Below are 25470 nucleotides of genomic sequence, written 5' to 3'. Positions count from 1 at the left end.
TAGTGTTAGCCTTGCCAGGATAAACTCCCTAAGTCTATCCAACGACTGAGAACATTCTAACTTAACACGTCTCATTCAGGATTCTACTTTGCTTGAATCCCTTAAATGTGTTACAAGAGATTCGAAATTATACTATTTGTTGTTGAATACCAGATATTGAGGACAATTCCTCTTGTGGTGTTTGGTTTATTTGCAGAAGTGACATTCATCCAATGACTTGTCTTTCTTCTACTTTTTCATCTTGCTTGCTTTCTTCCAAGGCCTCTATTTCCCCTTCCTCTTTCTCTTTCTAGATTTTCCACCTTCAACAAGCATGTCTACTAGCTTATCATTCTTTATTAGTTCTTCAGCCCTCTGCAACATATTGTTAAGTTCCTGAAGGCTAACCTTTAGCTTGTTCATGTTATAGTTCATGTCAAACTAATTAAAGGATGGGATAAGAGAGTTTAGGATGGCATCAGTCTTTGTGTCTTTGTCCAGCTGGGATCCTAGAGTCTCCAATTTATTTATGTACCCCATCATCTTCATGACGTGGTCATGAACCATCTGGCTTTCAATCATCCTTGTGGTCATCAACAACTTGAGGACCTTCTGTCTAGTAGAACGATTATGCTCTTCTTACATAGTCTTTAGACTATTCAGAATATCTTTGTAGATTTTGATATTATCGAATTGTCTCTGGATACTGTTGTCTAATGATGCCATGACATAACACTGGGAAAGAGAGTTCTTCTCATCCCATTCCTGATATTCCCTCCTACGTGCTTCAGAAGCCCTATCACCCAGATGTTCCGGTGCAGGGTTCTTGGCAACTGTGTCTAATTTCCTAGATATAAGGACCATATTAAGGTTAAGGTACCAATCAACATAATTGGGTTCCTTTAATTTATTGTCATCCAATAGTTTGGAGAATTGTCTGTCTGCCATTTTTGATAAAAGGCAATAGATATTGGCCCACAACCCAAACTTGTTTCATGTTACGTCACATAGAACGGACTTTTATCTATGTTCCATCTTCATTTATTCATCTCTAAGATTTTGTATCTCATTAATGAGGACACGATGCATGTCCCTAGAAATGTTGGAAATCACATAGGTGCATGGAGCCAACTATTTCAGTTGCAAAACCTTACCACTTTTTGTAAATGATCAAGTATCCACCCATCCAATGAGCTTTCTCTTTGATGGAGACGCTATTATGTCTCTGGAAATGTGAAAAATCACATACGGTGCATGGAGCCAACTATTTCAGTTGCATAACCCCACCACCTTCTTTGAAGGATCATATCCACTCATCTTATGAGTTTTCCCTTTGGCCTCTTCCAGACAAGGTTCATTGCCATTTTAGGTTAAACCTTTTTGTCTGGTAAGTGTTGACCCATCATATTATGGACCCCAAGGTACTAGGAAAGAGTCTTCCATTTTTTGATAGGCCTCTCCCACATCGGTTTATGATATCTCTATCATTTCATGAAGCAATCCCACCGATTGGACTAGCAAAATGGATAGCCCAATTTTATGGTGCATCTCCACCCACCAATTTAGTCTATTTTCAAGCTATTGATGGAAGGCCTTTATAGAATTCATCATATGATATTCTGTATCTATTTGTAGTTATATTAAACCAAAGGGAACAAATACCCCTAGGTCTGATTTAGGTCAAAAGAAAGTAGCTCGCACTGACTTTCATAAATTCATATTCAAGTGGGCCCAAAATGGGCTAGGGTCCGCGAGGTTCCTCTTGAGGAGGAAGATGATCAGGGGCCTGCCGAAGAGGGAGATCATGTAATGATCCTCAGGGCCTCATAGAAGTGATGTACATTCAGCCATGATGTTCATAGTGAAGGGATGAGAGATCCATCATATGAATGGCCGGACACTGCAAAAAAGTTGGGTGAAATTTCAAAAATTTCTCTCTCTCCCATATGGGAATCGCATTCCCTATTTTAGAAAACAACATTTTCAAGGATCAATCTTGAACCAAACCAGACCATATCTGAAACCAAAAGGGAGAAGAGGGATATACTTGATACTATGTAACAATAACTCCCAATGAAGGTATTCATGCCCAAGGAAAAAACCAAAAACCCGCTTCTACTGAAAATGACACACTGTGTGGTGAAGCAGGATCAATAGGACGGTTCTTTAGCAAGAATGGAGTGGAGGGCTGATGAGCATGACTTTAGATTGCTTCTTCTACCAAGAAGCAATATCAAGAACAATTCTTGATCACTCTCACAAGTGGAGATCGAACTGGGTAGGGGCAACAAGAACTCTGTAGATTTCTTTTGATGATTATTGTGAACCGAGGAATTCACCCCCTTTATTTATAGCCTTCTTAGGATAATCCTCCTAATCCAATTAGGAGAGAGTTCTTTAATCCAAATCTGATATTTCGATTTGTAATCTTGAATGGATAAGACTTATCTTATCCTTTAGCTAATCCTAATCAGATTATAAATCCTGTCTTGCCTCCTTTTAATTAACTGTCTTAAGCCCATATCAAATTGGGCTTTAGGACCATTAAGTTTATGTGCTCACTTAACCTCTTAACCTGCTGCCCAATTGGCTCTCTTTGTATGGTGTGAGACCCAAACATTGATCTACACATCAACCAAATGGGTTCAGCCCAGCCTTTGCTACAAGGTCTGGCCAAATTCACTATAGGAGACAGCGAACCCTTGAGTCCACCATGGGCTCTTAATGGGCCCAACATTTACACTAAATGGTCCTTAGGTCCAACCACCTTATGAAAACCCAAGGACTACGGGCAGATGCAAGATTAGCCCATTAGGTATTACCCTCAATGGTCTTACACTTAACCTCTTAGCCCATAATGATCAAGCATTGCCTGACAAGAGAGGACCTCTCCCTCGGCTGCAAGGTACATTGCTGCATTCTCTAATCAGATGGATCCTGGGAATTAAAACATTTTGCAAACATTTTGAACCTTAATATATATAAGTATAACTTTATATAAATATATTTTGCAAAACCAAATTTCAAACACATTTGAAATCCACTACTGGTAGTTTAGGTTTCCACCAGAGAGATTGCATTCCTCAATCATTCACTTTGTCCGACAAAGTGGCTGATCCTATCACTATGATCACCCACTTAGGTGAATTCTTGTACTGTCCCAACATACCTAGGTTTTGACCCCCTTTAAGGATCTCACTGATTGACATATCAAAGACAATCCAATCTGACACCTAGTGAAGTACCATAATCGAGTCTAGGGGTCAGGTGTAACATTCCAGTTTTTCCCTGTGCCCATCTATCTCCAAGGTCTAGGGCAATATTGGAATTTTGGTCTGGTTCAGGGTTTCAAGAAAACCCACACTACATGTACCTCAGGTCTCACCCTGGCAGCTAAGACAAGCCACCCCAACCAACTTAGTGGCACATCAGTGTCAGCCTTGGCAGGATAAATCTTCTAAGATCTATCCAACGGCTATAAAGATTCTAAACTAACACGAGTCTCATAGGTGTCCAATTTAAGGGTATTACACAGAAACACACCAAAACACATGAATCAATTATGTACTATTATTCATTTACAATAAATGTCATTAAGTACATCAATCTGATTGGAGTTATGGGCATACATTGTCTAATACGCAGAGAGTCACATACGTCTAAACATGGACCAAGCACTTATGGCCCATGAGAGAATCACATTCAGCGCATCACAAGCATAAGCACACAAATTGATCCAAATCAACCAAAATTTTGTAAAACCCACATAAAATCAAGTGAACATATAATCTGTCAATTTAGAGGCCTGGAATTATCCAATAAGTTCACCTTGGTATATGGGCTAAACTTTGAAAAGTAGTTCGGCCCATATACACTACAAGAAAAATGACTTTTTGTGGCAGTCAAAACTATCACTAAAAGTCACGACTGCCGACAGTCGACAAATTGCCACTAAAACTACTGTCACTTGAATGTTTTAGCAGTAGTTTTTGTGACTACCGGTATAAGTTGTAAGCTGCCACTATAAGTCTTTTTAGCTATAGTTGGGAACTTCCTTAGCGGCAGTCACGACTGCCGTTAAGAGTATAATTTTTTTAAATAACCTCTTTTTTTCTAATTTTCTTCAAATTTCCTATTCTCTTCTCTGTATTCATTTAAATAGAAATAAAATATGAAAATAAATAAACCTCAATTACAAATAAATAAAAAAACATTCTCCATTCAAAATATTTGAATCACAAATACATTTTACTTTCATTTTGATAAATTCTTGGTTTGTAAAAGAATTTACAAGGTAATTTCAATTACAAATAATGACATCTAATCAAACTTGAAATGATTTCATAGATTGGCAAGGTAACTGATAAATTTTCATGAAGGACAACTTTGCCAAGGATCAAATTTCTGTAGCTTTACAAGGTCAAAGTCGGATCCTGATCACTAGCAACACTAAAATGGCAAGTTTGCAAAGCAATGAACTTATTATCCACAATCATGTTGTTCGAAACTTCAGCATCAGAGTGAAGATTGGTTGTGCAGTCCGCTAGCATAGCTGGTTTTGGAAACCCTGTCTGACACTCAAATTAACTTGTTGCTGCATCCGAGCATGACCTTGATGATTGGAGCCACTCTTTTCCAGTTTCTGAGTCTGATTGGAACCCGATCATGCCTTCCAAAACATTAAATAACATCTTTATAAACTAATCCAAATATAGTTCTCTCTAAAAACAAACACACATTGGTGATAATGCTGCAGGTAGTATATTTTAACTGAGCAGAAATTGGAATGACTGGTGCTCCATCAACAACAATTTTTTGAAAAAGGAAAGCCATAAAATATTTTAGTTCAACTTAAACAAGATGGTGATGGCAAACCAACATATATCCTTGCATTGGATAACGCTCCAGGATACTTGAATAAATTTCTGGGTTGCTTCATGCTGGTTAATTGCAACATTTTCTTGAATGAGATCAACTTTATTTTGTAGAATAATTATATGTTGAAGGCGCGTAATCTCCACAGTAGCCAAATGTTCAGAAGTCTGAGGCTGGGGACAACTTTCATTCGCGCCTATCAAAAGTAATGCCCCATCCATAATTGCCGCTTCGTTAAGCATTGTAGCAATGAGAATATCATGACCCTATTACAGAGTGAGGAAACAAAATGTGATGCAACAGATCAGAAATTGAGAAAAAGGAAATAAAAAATAGAAACATAACATATAAGGTGAACATTGTTATAAGGAAATCCATAAAAAAATTATAAAACCAGAATGATGCCATTTATAAATTCAAATAATAACTTCTGCAAGAAAGCCTTTTTATAATCAGCAATAATAATCAATTTACTTATGGACTAGAAAAAAACCTACCACCTACTATTACTGAAGGGATGAGAAGTCCATCATATGGATGATTGAACCCTGCAGGAAGGTTGGGTGAAATTTCAAAAATTTCTCTCGCATCTGAGAATCGCATTCCCAATTTTAGAAAACTGCATTTTCAAGAATCATTCTTGAAACAAAACCGGACCAGATCTAAAGCCAATAGGAAATGAGGGATATGCTTGATACGAAGTAGTAGTAACTCCCAATGAAGGTTTTCACGCCCAAGGAGAAGACCAATACCCGCTTCCACTAAAGATGACACAGTGTGTGGTGAAACAGGATCAGCAGGATGGCTCTTCAGTAAGAACCAGGATTCTTTAGCAAGAATCGAAGAAGGGCTGGTGAACATGATTTCAGGTTGTTTCTTCAACCAAGAAACAATATCAAAAACCTTTCTTGACCAATTCCACAAGTGGAGATCGAACTAGGTAGGGATGGCAAGAACAAGAGAGAATTCTGTAGATTGTTGTGTGTATATATATAAACTAAGGAATTCGCCCCCTTATTTATAGTCTTCTTTGGATCAGCCTCCTAATCTAATTAGGAGAGAGTTTCTTGATCCAAATCTGATATTTGGATCTGGACTCCTAAATGGATAAGACTTATCTTATCCTTTCAACTAATCCTAATCAAATTATAAATCAGATCTTGCCTCCTTTTAGTTAACCAACTTAAGCCTAGTCCGATTTGGACCTTAGGCCCATTAAGCTTATGTGCTCACTTACTCCTTAACCAGCTACCTAGTTAGCTCTCTTCATATGGCGTGGGACCATTACATCGATCTATACACCAGCCACATGGGTTCAGCCCAACCTTTGTTACAAGGCTTCGCCGAATTCAATATTGGAGATAGAGAACCCCTGAGTTCATCACCATAGGCTCTTAATGGGCCCAACATTTACACTAAATGGTCATTGGGTCCAGCCACCTTATGAAAACCCAAGGATTGTGAGCAGATGCAAAATTAGCTCATCAGGTATTACCCTCAATGTTCATACACTTAACCTCTCAGCCCATAATGATCAAACACTGCCTGACAAGAGAGGACCTCTCCCTCGGCTGCAATGTACAGTGTTGCACTCTCTACTCACATGGATCCCGAGAATTTAAACCTTTTGCAAACATTTTAAAACCATAATATATATATGTATGTCTCTATATAAATATATTTTGCAAAAACAAATCTCAACGTTTGAAATCAATTACCAGTAGTTTTGGTTTCCATCAGAGAGAGTGCATTCCCCGATCATTCACTTTGTCTGACAAAGGGGCTTATCTTGTCACTATAACCACCTACTCAGATGAATTTTTGGATTGTTCCAACATACCCAAGTTTTGACCCCCTCTAAGGATCTCATTGATTGGCATATCAAAGACAGCCCAATCCGACACCTAGTGCAATACCATAATCGAGTCTAGGGGTCAGGCGTAACATTTCGGTTTTACACATTTATCTCTAAGGTCCAGGGCAATACTGGAATTTGGTCCAGTTCAGGGTTTCAAGAAAACCCACACTGCATGTACCTCAGGTTTCACCCTGGCAACTGAGGCAACCCACCCCAACCAACTTGGCGGCATATCAGTATTAGCCTTCACAGGATAAATCTCCCCAAATTTATCCAACAGCTGTGACAATTCTAAACTAACACAAGTCTCATAAGTGTAGTTTAAGGGTATTACACAGAAACACACCAAATCACATTAATCAATTATGCACTTTATTCATTTACAATAAATAACAAATGTACATCAATCTGATTGGAGCTAAGGGCATACATTGTCTAACAGCTCCCACTTGCACTTAGGTCCAATCAGGTACAAGCCGGAGTCCCATGCTTTCCACGTGTCAGTGGTTTAGTCAATGAGTCTGTTACATTTTCTGCTAATGCTACCTTCTAAATTAGGACGTTCCCTCTTCCAACTATCTCTCGTAGTACATGGCACTTCCTCTCGATGTGCTTCGACTTCTAGTGGGCTCGTGGCTCCTTAGCCTGAGCAATGGCTCTAGCATTGTCACACAACAATGTAATGGGTGATGTGCTGGATGGAATTACTCCTAATTCCTAAATGAATTTCTTCATCCATGGCTTCCATGGTAGCTTCACTTGCAGCAATGTACTCGGCCTCGGTTGTGGAATCTGCTATGGACCCTTGTTTCCTACTTTTCTAGCTAACAGCACACGATCCTATCGTGAAGATATAACCAGACGTAGACTTTCTACCATCTCGATCTGACTGGAAATCGATATCAGTATACCCTTAGATTTGTAGTGAGCTACCATCGAATACTAGACAAAACTCTTTGTTCCATTGAATGTATTTTAGTATGTTTTTCACAATGGTCCAATGCTCCTACCCTGTGTTAGATTGGTATCTGCTTACCACACTCACTGCCTGGGCAGTGTCAGGACGAGTGCATAGCATGGCATACATGATACTCCCTACGATTGAGGCATAGGTAACCTCTTTCATGTCCTTAATCTCTTCGGGGGTCTTGGAAGACATACCCTTGGAGAGAGTGACTCCATGTTTGAAAGGAACATTCCTTTCTTGGAGTTCTCCATACTTTATTTTTGACAATTTTGTCAATGTAAGAAGAATGGGATAGTCCTATTATCCTCTTCGATCTATCTCAATAGAATCGAAGACCCAATATGTGGGAGGCTTCTCCAAGATCTTTCATGGAGAATTGCTATAAAAACCATACTTTCACTTAGTTAACATTCCTACATCATTCCCAATGAATAGAATGTTATCTATATACTAAACCAAGAACATAACCTTATCTCCTACTGTCTTCCTATAAAGATAGGGCTGATCCGGATTTGGCTCAAAGTCAAACTGTTTGATGGTAGAGTCAAATCGAATGTTCCAACTCTTAGAAGCTCACTTAAGTCCATATATGGATCAGTTGAATTTACATACTATGTGTTCCTGACCTACAACTATGAAACTTTGTGGTTGCTAATATATATATATATATATATATAATATCCTTAGTAAGATCTTCATTCAGGAATGCGGTTTTGACATTCATTTTCTAAATCTCGTAGTCATGGTATGCTGCTACAACTAGTAGGATCCTAATGGATTTAAGCATGGCCATGGGCGAAAAGGTTTCTGATAAGCCTATATGTGTACATATTTTCATACCTCTAACTTGATGATTTTGGGTAATAATGTTTTTGGAATTAATTGAGGGGAGTCTGCATTGAGAGGAGGCTGCATTGAGGAAGCAATTTCAGAGAGAGGGGAGGAGTCTGCATTGAGAAGCAATTGAGGGGAGGCTGCACTATAAAAAGGACCATAGGCTCAAGGCAGAGGGGCACATCATTAGAGAGAATTTAGCAGAGAAGAGAAGAGGAAGTAGTCTCAGCACATCAGAAGAGAAGAGGAAGCAATTTCAACACGCCAGAGGAGAGGAAGAATTTGAATTCAAGAGGGAGAAAGGCTTAGTTGCTGCACTTGTCTTCTACCTTCAAAGGCTAAAGTTTTCTTGTTATTCTATTCATTCTTTGATGTGTTCTTGCTATGTTTCCCTTTAATTTTTTTGAGTATGTTGAATTTAATGATGTCGAGCTAAATTCTCTTAACTAGGGTTTAGATAGATTTTGATCTTAAGATTATATAGTTATTTGTTTAATTCAATTCAAGACCTTTATTATTTGCATGGGGATTTTTTTATTGCTATGCTTAATGCTTTAAAAGAATTGGCCAATCTTTTAATGATTTGATGATTCATGCATGACTGACCAAAGGATTGTTATGAATTAGATCCCTAGGAAATAAAAATCGCATGAAAGACTATGATATCGAAAGATGATTAGCTCATGTGTGGGAATCAAGGAAGCTTAGTGAGTCAAATCCCCTTCTATGATTAGAGGTTTCCAAAGAAGTTAATGCTTATTTTTCCTTTTGACAACCACTTAGAAATTTGATGGTAGAATTGGATTGATAAAGGATTAATATGACTTGAGAAAGCTTATTAATTAATTTAGGGAAATCCACCATCACATGCAAGTAACTTTAATATATCTTAGGGTAATTTCGGTCTTGAGTTGGATTAAATAGACAATTATATAACATTGATTTAATGAAATCTAAACCCTAGTTGCATTCTTCCATCAATTCAGTTTTTATTAAGTTCTTGGATTTGCATTAATTCTTATAGTTTTTATTCATTCAATTGATTCACGAGTTCAACTTAGGTTAGTTTAAAATTGATTTGGTACTGTGATCTAGTCTCTATAGGATTGACATTTTTCTCATCATTATACGCACATTTGACTAAGGTACACTTACCTGAATTAACTATGCATAAATCACACAATAGTTTCCTCATAATCGATTACCTCTTTCTGAGTGTACCCTTTTGCTACAAGACAAGCCTTGTAGGTTTCAACCTTACCATCGGGGCCCTTCTTCCTCTTATAGATCCATTTGCAACCAATTGCTTTTACCCCAGGGGGTGGATCTACTAGCGTCCAGACTCCATTGGTTTCCATTAAGTCCATCTCAGCTCTCATGGCATCTACCCACTTCAAGGAATCTACATCCAACATAGTTTCTGAATAAGTCACGAGATCCTCCTCACTAGTCGTGATTTCAACCAAGTAACTTTCTTGATCATAATCGTAACGAATTGGAGGCCTGGAAACCAAGGTAGATCTCCTAGGTTGGTTATTTTCTAGAGCTGGTGGGACATCTCCCACTACCCCTGTGCTCTCCTCATTAAGAACAGCTTCCTGATGAAGATTATCCATGATGTAATCTTCCTCTAGGAAGTGGGCATTTTGACTATAAAATACCTTTTGCACTTTTGGATCATAGAATAAGTAACCTATAGAGCCTTTGTGGTAACCTACAAATAGGCAATGACTAGTCTTAGATTCCAATTTGTTAGTACTTGTTCTTTTATCATGTGCTGGACAATCCCAAATCTTCAATTGACTTACACTTGGTTTCTTACCGATCCATAGCTCATATGGAGTCTTAGGAACAAATTTGGTTGGAACCCGGTTCAGTACGTAAATCGCAGTCGCTAATGTGAAGCCCCAAAAGGATGTGGATAACTTTGAGTGGACAAGAAGTGAACGGGCCATATCTAATAGAGTCTGATTTCTCCTCTCTGGCACACCATTTAATTGTGGTGTAGTAGGAGGAGCCAGTTTGACACAATCTCATTTTCCTTTAAGTAGTCCCTGAATTCGTCAGAGAGATATTTGCTACCTCGATCAGATCGAAGGGTCTCAATTTCTCTCCCTAATTGTTTCTCAACTTCTTGCCTGAATTCTTTGAACTTTTCGAAGGATTCAGACTTATGCCTCATTAGGTACACGTAACCATACCGAGAATAGTCATCGGTAAAAGTTATGAAATAAGCATGTTGGTTATCTATCCTAACATTCAAGGGACCACATACATCTGTATGTATCAGGTCAAGTGTGCCTATAGATCTTTCAAGCTTTCCCGTAAATGTCTGCTTCGTCATCTTACCCTGGAGGAAATGTTCATAGGTTGGAAGATCTTCTACAGTTAGAAAATCCAAAGGACCATCCTTTACCAACCTTGTGATACGACCTATATTAATGTGGCCAAGTCGGTAATGCCACAGGCACGTCGGATTAACTATATCACGAGTTCTCTTCTTGGAGATTATTTCCGACATAGTTTTGGTAATGTTTGTTTCCAAAGAATGATGGAGAACATAGAGACCACTCTCAAATACTCTATATGCGAGGAATTTGTTATTCCATTTAATAGTAATCACATTAATAAATAAGATAGAATAACCATTCAAACACAATTATTCCTTCTCTAAAAAGACAAACTTTAAGCACAATTGTTCCTTCTCTGAAAACTAGTTCTATAATTCGTATGGTTGTAGCTACAACTATTGCAGAAGTCCCCAAGTAGAGTGTTACTTCTTTGTTACTCAGTCTTCTACTTATCTTGAACCCTTGCACTGAGTTACACACATGAGTCGAGGCCCCAGAGTCAATACACTAGGAAGCAGAAGTGACCAAAAAATTGGTCTCTATGATAAAAGATTCTAACTTACCTTGATTCTTAGTCTCCAGATATTGAGGACAGTTCCTCTTCCAGTGGCCGATCTGTTTGTAAAAGTGACATGCATCTGATGCCTTGTCCTTCTACTTTTTCAGTTTGCTAGTCTTCTTCTAAGGCTTTTTCTTTGCCCTCCTCTTCTTCTTATCTTAATTTCCACTTTCAGCAAGCATGACTATCGGTTTATCCTTCTTAATCAATTCTTCACCCCTCTACAACATATTGTTGAGTTCCTAAAGGCTAACATTTAGCTAACTCATGTTGTAATTCATGATAAACTGATTTAAGGAGGGAGGCAAGGAATTTAGGATGGCGTCAACCTTGGTGACATGATCTAGTCTTGACCTGAGTGCCTCTAGTTATCATCTTGAGACAATGGTCATGAACCATCTGGATCTCGGTCATTTTTGCGGTCATGAACAACTTCAAGACCTTTTGACAAGTAAAATGATTCTGCTCTTCATTCATTGTCCTTATACTATCCAGGATGTCCTTGGACACTTCGATCTGATCGAATTGTCCCTGTATCGGATTGTCGAGGGAGGCTATGATGTAGCACCGGGCAAGAGATTTCTTATCTTCCCATTCTTTATACTCTTTCCTATGTGCCTCAAAAGCCCTATCACCCATACGATCCGGAGCAAGGTTCTTAGCAACCTTGTCCAATTTCTCGGACGTTAACACCAGCATAAGGTTACGGTACTAGTCAGCATAATTTGGGCCCTTAAGTTTGTTATCATCCAACAACTTGGCAATTGTTTGTTTTCCATTTCTAATAAAAGGCAAGGTAGATTATTAGTCCATAACCTAAATTGATTCATGTTTACTACATAGATATGGTTTTTAATCTATGTTCCATTTCCATTTGTTTATCTCTGAGATTTTCCTCCTATCTCAGTGACGGAGACTATGAAATATGTCTTTGGAAATGTAGGAAACCACAAACAGTGCATGGAGCCAACTGTTTCAGCTGCATAACCCTACAACCTTCTGTGAATGATCATATCCACTCATCTTATGAGTTTTTCCTTTGGCATCTGTCAAACAAGGTTCATTGCCATTTTAGGTTAAACATTTCTGTCCAGTAAGATCTTATCCATTATATTTGTGAATGCCAAGGTACCGTAGAGAGTCTTCCATTTTAGGATAGGCCCCTCCCACATCGGCCTATAATGTCCCTATCATCTTATGAAACAATCAAACAGATCCAACAGCAAATGGATAGTCTAACTTTATGGTGCATCTCCTCATTACTGAATGACCCATTTTCATGCTAATGATGGAAGGCCTTTAGAGAGTTCATCATATGAATCTCCCTATCACATGCACTTATATTTTCAGGAGAGAACGAATAATTATGTCCTAGTTTTATTTAGGTCAAACCAAAGTGACTCCCATTAACTTTCTCTCAATCAGATTTAAATGGGTCCTAAACGGCTAGGGTTTCGCACGGTTCCTCTTTGGGAGGAAGCTGATGTGGGGCCCATCATGCAGGGAGATCATCCAATGATTTTATAGACACCATGGCAATGATGTGCATTCAGCCATGGTGTGCGAAAGAGCCACTAACGTATCTACATGGGCCAAATGCTTATGGCCCATGTTCGTAGCACATCACATCACATCACATGTATCAACATCCATAATTGATCCAATCAATTAATAACTGTAAAACCCACAATTAAAGCCCATTTAAGAGCCATAATATTACCAATTAATATTATCTAGGTATATGAGATGAACTGCAAAGAGCAGTTCAACCCATATAGCTTTTATGCTAAATTGGGCTAAAGCAGTTTTAACAAATCAAAACTGGGTTTTACAAATGTGGGCCGAATTGCATCTTGCAATTAACCATCAACCCCTCGGCCCATGAAGGAAATTTTTAGGACTGTTAATAGCCCTAATCAAACCACATATTCAGTCCAATCTATGTCGAATAGGTGTAGGGTTTGATGTTTAATTCAAGATCCAATTCTTAAAACATGATATGAAATTAAAAGCTGATACATGACAATCAAAAATTAGTAAACAATAGCAAGAGGGCTGTTCATAGGGCTGCAACCCTGCAAAACAAAAGTTAGTTTGCAGTTTGTAGTTTCCAAAACTGCAAATTATAGATTGTCAAATCCAAATTTGCAAAATTTCTCCTTCGCGCTTCCAGCAATTTCTTCCGATGAAAAATAAAAGAAAAAAACCTAATTTCTCTATTAATTACATCAGAATCAAATTCTTATAAATTCCGCCTAGAAAATAATAAAAAATAATAATTATTTACAGACCCAAAATGAATAGAATAAAGTAGTAGATGCGTAGATTCACAACGCCTAAAGAAATTCGATCTCCACTGTACGAACAACCTAGATTTCAAGAAATATAAATAGAAGAATTCTAAATATATTGCAGAAAAAAATAATTTAATTTCAGATCAATCGTCCATAGCTTAGAACCGAATTCTTAGAAAAAAAACCTAACTTGTGAAAATCGAGTAGAACCAATTCTACCTATTTGCGCAGGTTCAGATCATATATGATTTTGGTTCAAGAATGTGAACCAGGCTTTGATACTACTGAAGGGATGAGAAATCCATCATATGGATGGCCGAACACTACAAGAAGGTTGGGCAAATTTTCAAAAATTTCTCTCTTCCATCTAGGAATCGCATTCCCAATTTTAGAAAATTGCATTTTTCAAGGATCATTCTTGAAACAAAACCGAACCAGATCTGAATCCAATAGAAAGTGAGGGATATATTTGATACGAAGTAGCAGTAACTCCCAATACAGGTGTTCACACCCAAGGAGAAGACCAAAACCTGCTTCCATTGAAAATGACACAGTGTGTGGTGAAGCAGGATCACCAAGATGTATCTTCAGCAAGAACCAGGATTCTTTAGCAAGAATCGAACAGGGGCTGGTGAGCACGACTTTAGATTGTTTCTTCAACCAAGAAACAATATCGAAAACCTTTCTTGATCAATTCCACAAGTGGAGATCGAACTGGGTAGGGATGGCAAGAACAAGAGAGAATTCTGCAGATTGTTGTTTGTATATATAAACTAAGGAATCCGCCCCCTTATTTATAGTCTTCTTTGGATCAGCAACCTAATCTAATAATTAGGAGGGAGTTTCTTGATCCAAATCTGATATTTGGATCTAGACTCTTAAATGGATAAGAATTATCTTATCCTTTTAGCTAATCCTAATTAGATTATAAATTAGATCTTGCCTCCTTTTAATTAACCAACTTAAGCACAGTTCGAATTGTGCCATAGGCCCATTAAGCTTATGTGCTCATTTACTCGTTAACTTGCTGCCTAGTTGGCTCTCTTTGTATGGCATGGGACCCTTACATCAATCTACACATCAGCCACATGGGTTCAGCCCAGCCTTTGTTACAAGGCTTCGCCGAATTCAATATTGGAGATAGAAAACCCCTGAGTTCATCACCATGGGCTCTTAATGGGCCCAACATTTACACTAAATGGTGTTTGGATCCAGCCACCTTATGAAAACCTAAGAATTGTGGGCAGATGCTAGATTAGCCCATCAGGTATTGCCCTCAATGGTCTTACACTTAACCTCTCAGTCTATAATGATCAAATACTACCCAACAAGAGAGGACCTCTCCCTAGGCTGCAAGGTATAGTATTGCACTCTCTATTCACATGGATCTCGGGAATTAAAACATTTTGCAAACATTTTGAAACCATAGTATATATGTATATCTTTATATAAATACATTTTGCAAAAACAAATTTCAACATTTGAAATCAAATGCCAGCAGTTTAGGTTTCCATCAGAGAGAGTGCATACCCCAATCATTCAGTTTGTCCGACAAAGGGGCTGATTCTGTCACTATGATCACCCACTCAAGTGAATTCTCGGACTGTCCCAACATACCCAGGTTTTGACCCCCTATAAGGATCTCACTAATTAGCATATCAAAGACAGTCAAATCTGACACCTAGTGCAATACCATAATTGAGTTTAGGGGTCAGGTGTAGCATTCCAGTTTTTCCCATCTATCTCAAATGTCCATGGCAATACTAGAATTTGGTCTGGTTCAGGGTTTCAAGAAAACCCACACTGCATGTACCTCAGGTCTCACCCTGGCAACTGAGACAAACCACCCTAACCAACTTGGCAGCACATCAATGTCAACCTTGGCAGGATAAATCTCCTCAGATTTATCCAATGGCTGTGAAGATTCTAAACTAACACAAGTCTCATAAGTGTCCAGTTTAAGGGTATTACATAGAAATACTCAATCACATGAATCAATTATGCACTTTATTCATTTAAAATAAATGACATAATATACATCAATCCGATTGAAGCTAAGGGCATACACTATCTAACAATTCTTCTAAACACGATACTAGATATAAGGGAGATGTCTAAATGTCTATCCTTACCGACTAATCTACAAATGAAACATATCAGCCATTTCATCCGTGCATTTTCAAAGCCTCGCACATCACAAAGAAGATTATCTTCTTTTCCACTTCCATAGGCCGTGCAAAATCATTTTCTTGGATATCACCATACTTGTAGCACATGGGCCGAGGGCATCTTTCATCTTCACTTTTATATATCTTTGCATTAGCATATCCAAGCTTGATTGTAATGTTACGCTCCAACTCATTTTTACAACGAACAGTCTGAAATGACAAAGAAGGAATCATAAGAGCCTATTTTAAGGTTTACATACGCATCATCATAAACAAACCATTGAATTAGTGGACCCAGGACAAAATTATAGGTGGTTGTATCTTGCAATAACCAAGCAAATGGGTAAACTATAAACACAATTAATTTGTAATGGAAGGTACATGCATCACTTAACTGGTATTTGCTCCCCTCCCCATAAGTAATGGAAGGTGCATGCATCACTTAACTGATATTTGCAATAACCAAGCAATTAATTTGTAATGTAATGGAAGGTGCATGCATCACTTAATTGGAGAGTGTGCCAAATGATATAATATTATTTAACCGCTATTTGCTTACCTCCCCATAAGTTAGGTTCTTTTATTTGAATAATTAGAAAATAATTTTATTTATAACTTGCTTCACCTAAACCTTAGGAGTAATAAGCTTTAATATTCGGGCATGTAAGCAACCCCATGGTTTCCATGTTTTGCCCTTTTTAAATGGAATATCTTCAGCACATGTTCATTATTCATTAGAAGAGAACTCCACAAACTTTCTTATAAGCAACAGAAAATATTCCATTAAATAAGAAGAAGATCCCCAAACTGCTCAAAACAAAGAAGCTGACCGGTAATAGGGTAATTACAACAGCTTCCTTCACAGAAGCCCATAATAAAGAACAAAAAGGTCTTCCAAATTACAGCCCGGTCCTGGACAGACCCAATCCAAACTAACTCTCCCTACCCCATTTCCTGCCAACAAGTCAGCTAGCAAATTAGCACTCCTAAGGACCCAGTTGAATGAGGTGTTCAATCTGGCACCTAAGGAATGAGCCAACACCATATGCCTAAACTGCCAAGGAATCTGGTCCAGAGATTTCATCCATAATATATGATTATTTCACAATCCCCCTCCACTTGTACATTCCTTAATCCCTGCTGCAATAACAGTTTTAAACCTTGAAGAAAGGCCATCAATTCTGCACTTTTTTTGATGAATCATCAACTTTTCTGCACTTACGACAGTTCCCAAATCCAGCTGGCCCTGAATAACTGAGAATTATATTACCACTAGAATCCCTAATCACTCCAGATTCCCCAGGATTCCCAAAGCAGCACCCATCAAAGTGGGAACTACTACACCACCCTTTGAGGCACACTGCTATGAAAAACCCTAACTCTATGTTCCACCCCCTCAATAGGTCATTGGGATTGACCCCATTAAATTCTTTTCAAATCATTTCACAATGCGCAGCTCTTATCATTCCTTGCCCCCCATAATCCCCATATAAAGCTGCTTCTCACACAATACCACAAAATTCTTAGTTGGGTTTTTACAGATAATTTCCTTGTAGACTACTTCATTTTACATTCTAGCTAGATAAGGAAATCATTCAGTACATGAATGAATATTAGAACAAATACAAAAGGATGTTAACAAGAAAAATCAAAATAAGGAAAAACACCTATTTTATTTTCTCTTTGTTTTATCTTAATGAATGTTCATTTACTATCAAAAACAAATAGACTCACCTGAACACCAGATATTGCTTTTACGACTGTTGACTTTCCATGGGCCACATGGGCAATGGTGCCTGAGGAAATACTTCGTTTGACGTGAGCTCTGAAGCCAAAAACTTCGTTTGGTGTGAGCTCAGAAAATCACTACATTTTGTTCAAATTCGGTTTCAAATTGAATCCAGTAAAGAATGATCCAATCAGACAGCTTCTTCTTTTTTTTTTTTTTAATTTTAGGAAAAATTACTGATATGGGCATTACTAAAAGTGGTAACCAATCAGATGGGTTTTCATCAAATTCATGGGGAGGGGGGACTTGTGATTGGTCAAAGACTTTAATCATGTCTTTCCAGCATCACAGTTTTTCCCCATCAATTAACATGAATTAGTTTTTTTCTTTTTTGTATTTGCTTTATGCTTTGTATATTTCTGATTTTATTTTAAAAAAATCAAACTGCTAAAATATGTTTCTGATTTTATTTTATCATTTTATATTTATTTGATTAATATCCATTTACGTTTCCAACAATATGATTTTGTGACATAACACAAGAGCAGAATGTAAATAAATATTCTAGGTTTTGTTGTTAACTGATAAGATATTAAGTAATACAGAATGGGGTTTATGCTAGATTTAGGACTAAGTGGGAACTACCCATAACTTTAAAGATGGTGAAAATTAATGCAAAGAATCTTAATGCATTATCCTGAAAGACAGACACAACCATTCTGGGAGGGGTGCTCTTAAATAGAGTTCCCCCATCGCATACTGGTTTAAGTATCAAAATATTGTTTATCAAATATATATAATTCTCAAAATCTGGTAATTTTTGTTTTTTTTTTCAACTAAAAAGGAATTAAAATCAGTTCTATAACTTGTAAGGCTCAGAACATACCAGATGGTTCAACTGATGACGCAGTGACCTTTCCAGATCCTGGTTAAATGACAGTTTCATGGTTTAAACAGACCCAGTGAGCATTCCAGTTTTATGCACAGTCCAAGTCTTAGTTTCTTATAACTAGGGATGTCAACAAGTCAGGTTCGGCATAGGTTTGGCTCAACCCAAGCTCAAGTCAAAACTACAGAAACCCAAACCAACCCCAACCTGACTAAAGAATATGGAAAGCCAAACCTGATCCGATCCACCCCACAAATAGCACACCACACTACAAAAGCTACTTTCACAAATGTTTCAATGCTACATAGCGACTTATGTCATTAACAATGAATCTAATTAATTGTTTATTGTTGTTAGTTAGAGTAAAAAAAAAGGAATGTTCCTGGTGTGAATTTTTTTGTTGATTAAATGGTTCTCTAATATATGAGTATAAAGTGGAAAATCAGGGATTTTTATAGCAGCTTTCACATAGAAGCCATGAGAAGGATTCATTATGCTGATACGGAGGAGCCTTGTTGAAAAAAAATCAGCCTAGGAAGAGTTGGAAAAAGGAAAAAAGTGCTGATTTAAACAAATCTTACTCTGAATTATCTCTATCAGATGAAAATGATGCATACCATAATTTTTTTAAGCTAAATGAATTTGAGTTAATTATCTCTCTTACCTAAAACTCACAGACCTTGTAGTACTTATAGCTACTCTGTGATTTAATTTATGTTATTGTTTTTCTGATTATGACTGCTCCGCTCTGGCCTATGAGAAAGCCCTCACTAGGGAAGATTCCACCTCTGGCCTTCACTATGACTGCTCCGCTCACATTCTTTGGGTTGGGGAACGCACCCGACAGCTAGATGGAGCCCAAATTTTGGGCTCTGGACAACCCATGAGTGCTTGCTGTTCAACTTTCATGAAATTCAAAGTTCTGTTTATCAAATTGTATGTGTTTTTCTCCCAAATTTTAGGTTGTGTTATGGACGTATTCCTCGGGAAGAAGTATCATTGTCGCTGACAACAGCAGCAGTGATTCAATGTTCTCATCCTACCCAGTTTGGCAACAGCAGACTTATCCATATTAGATTAGACCATCTTATTTGTTCTTATCGTATTGCTCTTATTTTATCTTATTAGTTGATTAGATTATCCTATCTTATCAGATTAGGATTAACTTGTCCTTATCAAGATAGAGCTGGAAGTTTCCCTATTCAGCAAGGAGACTCCCTAAGATTAGGACTCTTGTAATCTCCTATTTAAGGAGACACCATTATTGAATGAGGGCATCGAATATTCAGTCAAGAAGAGAGTAAGGAGAGTTGGTGATCTCTTGGACAAATCACCATTAGGGCGGCCAAGATAGGTTCTGCAAGGAAGGGGAGGAACAAGGGAAAACAAGAGGTTTTCCCTGTGGACCGACCCATGACGAGATCCTATTCGCAGGCCCTCAACAACGTGGTATTAGAGCCAATCGTCATGGGAGATCTGGAGCAGCTGCCATCCAGGGTCCATGACCTCGAGCACCAACTCGCGGAGACCAGTTCAGAAGTACGTGAGATTAAAGATGAAGTAAGGGAGCTACGGCATCTGATGGAGTTATTCCTTTCCATCAAGGAAAGGAACACTGAAGGGGGACAGCCACTAGCGACTACCAACCAGATCTACCGGAGTCTTCCTGTTAGACAGTTTTGTATGTCCTTAGCTTCAATCAAAATGATGTACTTTATGAGTTTATTGTAAATGAATAAAAGTGCATATTTGATTCATGTTCCTTTGGTATGTTTCTGTGTAATACCCTTAAACTGGACATTTAATGAGACCCGTGTTAGTTTAGAATGTTCGCAGCCAGTGGGTTGGTCTGGGGAGACCTATCCTGACAAGGCTGACACTGTGGTGCCACCAAGTCGGTTGGGGTGGCTTGTCTCAGCTACCGGGGTGACACCCTAGGCACATACAGTGTAGGATTAATTGAATCTTTGAACTGGAGCAGATATCCAGTATTGCCCTGGACCTTGGAGATTGATGGGCAAAACTGAAAAGTTACACCCAACCCCTAGACTCGATTATGATACTGCACTATTTGTCGGATTAGGCTATCTTTGATGTACCAATCAGTGAGATCCTTAGCGGGGGTCAAAACCAGGGTATGTTGGGGCAGTATAAGAATTCACCTGAGTGGGTGATCATAGTGACAAGATCAGCCCCTTTGTCGGACAAAGGTAATGATCGGGGATGCACTCTCACTGATGGAAACCAAGACTGCCGGCAGCCGATTTCAACTGTTGAGATTTGTTTTGCAAAATATATTTTATATGAGATATAAAAGTATATATATTATGGTTTTGAAATGTTTGCAAATAGGTTTTAATTCCCAGGATCCATATAAGAGAGAGTGCAACACTGTTCCTTGCAGCCAAGGGAGAGGTCCTCTCTTGTCGGGCAGTGTATGATCATTATGGGCTGAGAGGTTAACTGTAAGACCATTGAGGATAATACCTGATGGGCTAATCTTGCATCTGCCCACAGTCCCTAGGTGTTACAAGGTGGCTTGGCCTAGGGACCACTTAGGGTATTTGTTGGGCCCATAGAGCCCATCTAATGGGTTTCAGGGGGTCCACTATGGTGGGTTGTCGAAGCCCTCAAAATTATTACTAGTCCCACAATAAAATATTTGCAGTAAAAGTGGTTCTAGGTCGAATACCACAGGAGCAAATCAATAATCTCTTAGCCGAATGGGTAAAGTAATTGTGTGGGAAAATTAAATAACTAAAATTAAAAGAATAACAAACTAAACAAACAAGAGAAAATCAGTCTTACCGAATTCTGGTTCAAGGGTTCGGGTTGAATCGATTGACCATCGATCCTAGGTACACTTCAGCATTCTCGCAACTCAAGCATTTAACCTTAGATTTATTAGGATAGCCATAATAAACCTTGTGTTTTCCTAATTCAGTTGACCAAACCCAGCATTCGATCAACACTTATCACCACTCAACTGGGTACGATAGCGTTCCATGTTAAACAATGATAGCATTAAGATTTGTGAAAACAGTTAAACCAAAATAACAATAATTGAGATAGCTGCAATTACTGAATTTTGTTCCATCGATTCTTTTAGGTTGAACCATGTTAAAACATTGGTCAAAGGTTGTCATGAACAATTGACCCAAAAAGATATCAACCTAATTGCTACTTGTAGCATTATTCGTGACAATTACGGATCATCGAAATCATGGAAAGCAGTAGGAAAATCAACATTAATTCAGTTTGTCAAACTAATTAACATTAACATCCAATAAAAATGTGCACAAAAACCAATGAATACTTGAATTAAAAAGAAAGAAAATAAAGTAACTACAGAACCTCACAATGGCACAATCGAACCTCCCCCCTTGAACTAGAAAAAGAAGCTTAGCTGCTCATGATCTGTGCAATCTTCATGCTTTGCTTCTCCATGGCCGAACTGATCTTCTTGAATTGCTTGATGCTTGATTGTTGGATGATTGAGTGCCTATAGAACTCGTTCGCCCCCCTCTTTATATAGCCAAAGGAGATGATTGTTTTCCAACTCCTTCTAGGAGATCATCTTATCTTTAGGGAGTCTTGATCTTATCTTCTTTGAACTAATCATATCCTATCTCTTATCTAATCCCCAACCTTCTTATCCTTATAGGATTACATTCAAAGTTTAGATCTAATAAGACACTCTCCCTCTTGGGAGATTACATTCGAATTAGGACTCTAGACTCTTGTATCCGAGTTGGGCTTCTCTGCTACTTGGGCTGCTTCCAGGTTCTTCTGCGAGTTGGGCTTCAGCTGTTAAATGGGCCTAGCTGCGACGTTGCTCCGACTTTGGGCATGGTTTCTTACTCGATGCAGACCGAACCAGTCAATGCCCAAAACATAAAATTGTGAGCCTTTCGTTCTTCTTTCTAATGCTTCTTGAATTGCCCAATTCGGAGTCCGGAATTGTGAGTTAAGACCAGATCACTGACTATCGCCGAAACTGTGCAAAATCGCCCGAATTGACATGTTTCCTTCCAATTGCCTTATTTATTGCCCTGAATCGATTTACAAGAGTAATGAGTGCATTTAAGTGTTAAAATAATGAAAAAGAGTGAATATTAGGGGATAAAATTAGGGTTCGTTTTGGTCTCATCAAATCCCCCCACACTAAAACTTTGCCCATCCTTGGGCAAGGCAAAAGCTCAAGTAACACAAGAGAGACTAACTATTGATTTTCAATCTTTCTTTTTCTCTACATGAGGCTTGGTTCATTTCATGCTTTAGTTCAGACTTGGTAACCTTTCCCTTTTCATCTCTTTCTCCCCTTTTTCTTGTCCAAGAGTGATCGCAAATCACCATTCCTCATGGTCCCAAGTTAAATCCATAGTCAAGGAGACAAGCCTTCCAGGGCTGAAACTCCTTGGACTGCACAGGTGCTCATTGCTTTTAACAAACCAATTCAACCAGATGCAATTACTTTCCTTTGAATCAAAACAAGGTGTGCTTATTGCCATAAGCTTGCTATGTATCACATCTTCACCACTTAGTGTGAATTCCTAGGATCTGAAGGTGAGAATGGGGTTGGGGTTCTAGGGTGAGTGCATTTTATGCTCCATCTCACCCTTGCCTTCTTTTCAAGATGTGAGTGCATTTTATGCTCCATCTCACACTTTCTTTCATTTCTAGATGTGAGTGCATTTTATGCTCCATCTCACATTAGTCACGATTTTTTTTTTTTTTTGCACAAGAATCACAGGGTTTCACTGCCTGATCCATGAATTCATTGATCATGGTCTCTATATGCCTAACACAGCAAGTTCTAGAATAATCAACCCATGTTTGACAGATAATTATGTGAAATCAATCAAACCCTTATGCATCTTGCCTATTGATCGATTAAAATCATGAGGTACCATATGCAGCCAAGAAAGATTCAGTTAGTCATGCTTGCATCCTATCTTATCTATTCAGCCTAAGCACATGATTCCTGATAAGTTGGAATCGTTCAAGGATAAGTTTCTAGGGAGCAAAAATTTCAAGAAGGTAAGGTATCCCAAATTTCCATCAAAATTTCGTAATCCCCCCACACTTAAGTTATACATTGTCCCCAATGTATGTGATTATGCATAAAGTATAAGGATTTGGGGGTACTTCCCTGTTTGTCTTGTTGGGTTCCTGCTAAACACAAAAAATCAATAACAAAATTAACTAAACACAATGGGTTGCCTCCCACAAGTGCAATTGATTAACGTCATCATGCTCGACGTCCTCTTTTTGCTCCTTTAATCCAATGAATACCGTGGAATGTCCAACGAGATGTCTACCGTAGAGGGGACATTTGCATCCTCATGGAACAACTTCAATCGATGTCAATTCACCTTGAAGATCTTACCTGTGTCGAGACTTTTGATCTCTATTGCACCATAGGGAAAAACATTAGTCACAGTAAACGGACCCATCCACCTGGAACGCAGCTTACCTGGCATGAGTTGAAGTCGAGAATTATACAATAAGACTTTTTGTCCAATTTTAAATTGTTTTCTTAAGAGTGCATTGTCATGGAACGATTTGGTCTTTTCTTTGTAGATTCTTGAATTCTCGTATGCCTCTAACCTCAACTCTTCCAGCTCTTGCAACTGGAGCTTCCTTTCCTTCCCTACTTCTTCCATATTCATGTTGCATTGTTTGATTTCCCAATAGGCCCTATGTTCAATTTCCACTGGCAAGTGACAAGATTTGCCAAAAATTAACCTGTAAGGGGACATACCTATTGGGGTCTTGTAAGCTGTCCGATATGCCCAGAGAGCATCATCTAGACGTAGGTTCCAATCCTTCCTTCCTGGATTCACCGTCTTTTCCAAGATGGACTTTACCTCTCTATTGGAAATTTCAGCTTGCCCGTTAGTCAGGGGATGATAAGCAGTGGCAATTCGGTGATGCACCCCATATCTTCTCAACAAGGCTTCAACTATTCTATTGCAAAAATGGGTCCCTTGATCGCTTATGATGGCTCGAGGAATGCCAAACCTACTAAAAATGTTAGACTTTATAAACCCTACAACACATTTAGAATCATCAGCTTTGGTGGCTTTGGCTTCCACCCATTTTGAGACATAATCGATTGCCAAAAGTATGTAAGAAAAACCACAAGAGGGGGGAAAGGGTCCCATGAAATCAATGCCCCAAACATCAAATATTTCTCATATAAGAATGGGGGTTTGGGGCATCTCATTCCTACGAGATAGTGTACCTGTTTGTTGACATCTTTCACAATTTTTACAAAACAAGTAGGCATCTCTAAATAGGGTGGCCCAATACAACCCACTATCCAAGACTTTTCAAGCAGTCCTCTTTGGCCCAAAATGGCCCCCACAAGCATAATTATGACAAAACCTTAGAATTGACATCTGCTCCTCCTCAGGGACACATCTCCGAATCATTTGGTCAGAACAAAATTTCCATAGGTAGGGTTCGTCCCATACATAATATTTCGCCTCATACCTGATTTTATTCTTTATGGATCTGCTAAGGTTATTAGGCAAAATTCCCGTGACCAAGTAATTCACAATGTCAGCATACCATGGAGTCATACCTCTCATGTGGAACAATTGCTCATTAGGAAACAACTCACAAATGGGAGAGGAGTCCTCGTCTTTCACCAACCTACTTAGGTGATCAGCCACTGAATTTTCAGCTCCCCTTCGATTCTTGATTTCTAGATCGAACTCTTGGAGCAAGAGTATCCACCTTATCAGCCTCGGTTTTGACTCCTTCTTTGCTAATAGGTATCTCAAAGCTGCATGGTCAGAAAAAACAATCACTTTAGAGCCAAGCAAATATGACCTAAATTTGTCTAAAGCAAACACAATAGCTAATAGCTCTTTTTCAGTGGTTGTGTAATTGCTCTGTGCAGCATTCAACGTTTTAGAAGCATAGTGAATGACATGGCTCTTCCCATTTATTCGCTGCC

The 25470-nt window shown here is 38.5% G+C and overlaps 1 protein-coding gene across 1 annotated transcript; it reads right to left on the bottom strand.

Moving 5' to 3' along the window:
- Positions 1-618: 618 nt before the first annotated feature.
- On the bottom strand, positions 619-25090 carry LOC148874647 (eukaryotic translation initiation factor 2 subunit gamma-like). Its single transcript, XM_088962509.1, has 10 exons — positions 25002-25090; positions 17620-17710; positions 15981-16095; positions 15883-15948; positions 14882-14896; positions 7784-7803; positions 4871-5120; positions 4717-4775; positions 1134-1204; positions 619-826 (listed from the first exon to the last, which is right to left on the bottom strand). The coding sequence occupies exons 1-10, from the start codon at positions 25088-25090 to the stop codon at positions 619-621; spliced, it is 984 nt and encodes a 327-aa protein (XP_088818635.1).
- Between the last annotated feature and the right edge of the window lie 380 nt (positions 25091-25470).

Source organism: Nelumbo lutea, chromosome 1 (assembly GCF_056320005.1).
Source record: "Nelumbo lutea isolate HS-2025 chromosome 1, American lotus-T2T, whole genome shotgun sequence".
NCBI classification, from domain to species: Eukaryota; Viridiplantae; Streptophyta; class Magnoliopsida; order Proteales; family Nelumbonaceae; genus Nelumbo; species Nelumbo lutea.
This window is presented reverse-complemented; position numbering and strand designations above follow the sequence as displayed.

Coding starts and splice junctions, on each gene's coding strand:
- LOC148874647 (XM_088962509.1), bottom strand. CDS start 25,090: ATGACTCCATGGTATGCTGACATTGTGAATTACTTGGTCACGGGAATT. Junction 5,121..7,783: donor TATCATGTATGCCATGCTAT/GCACTCGTCCTG, acceptor ACTCTGTAATAG/GGTCATGATATTCTCATTGC. Junction 827..1,133: donor TTGATCATTTACAAAAAGTG/GTAAGGTTTTGC, acceptor CCTTATATCTAG/GAAATTAGACACAGTTGCCA.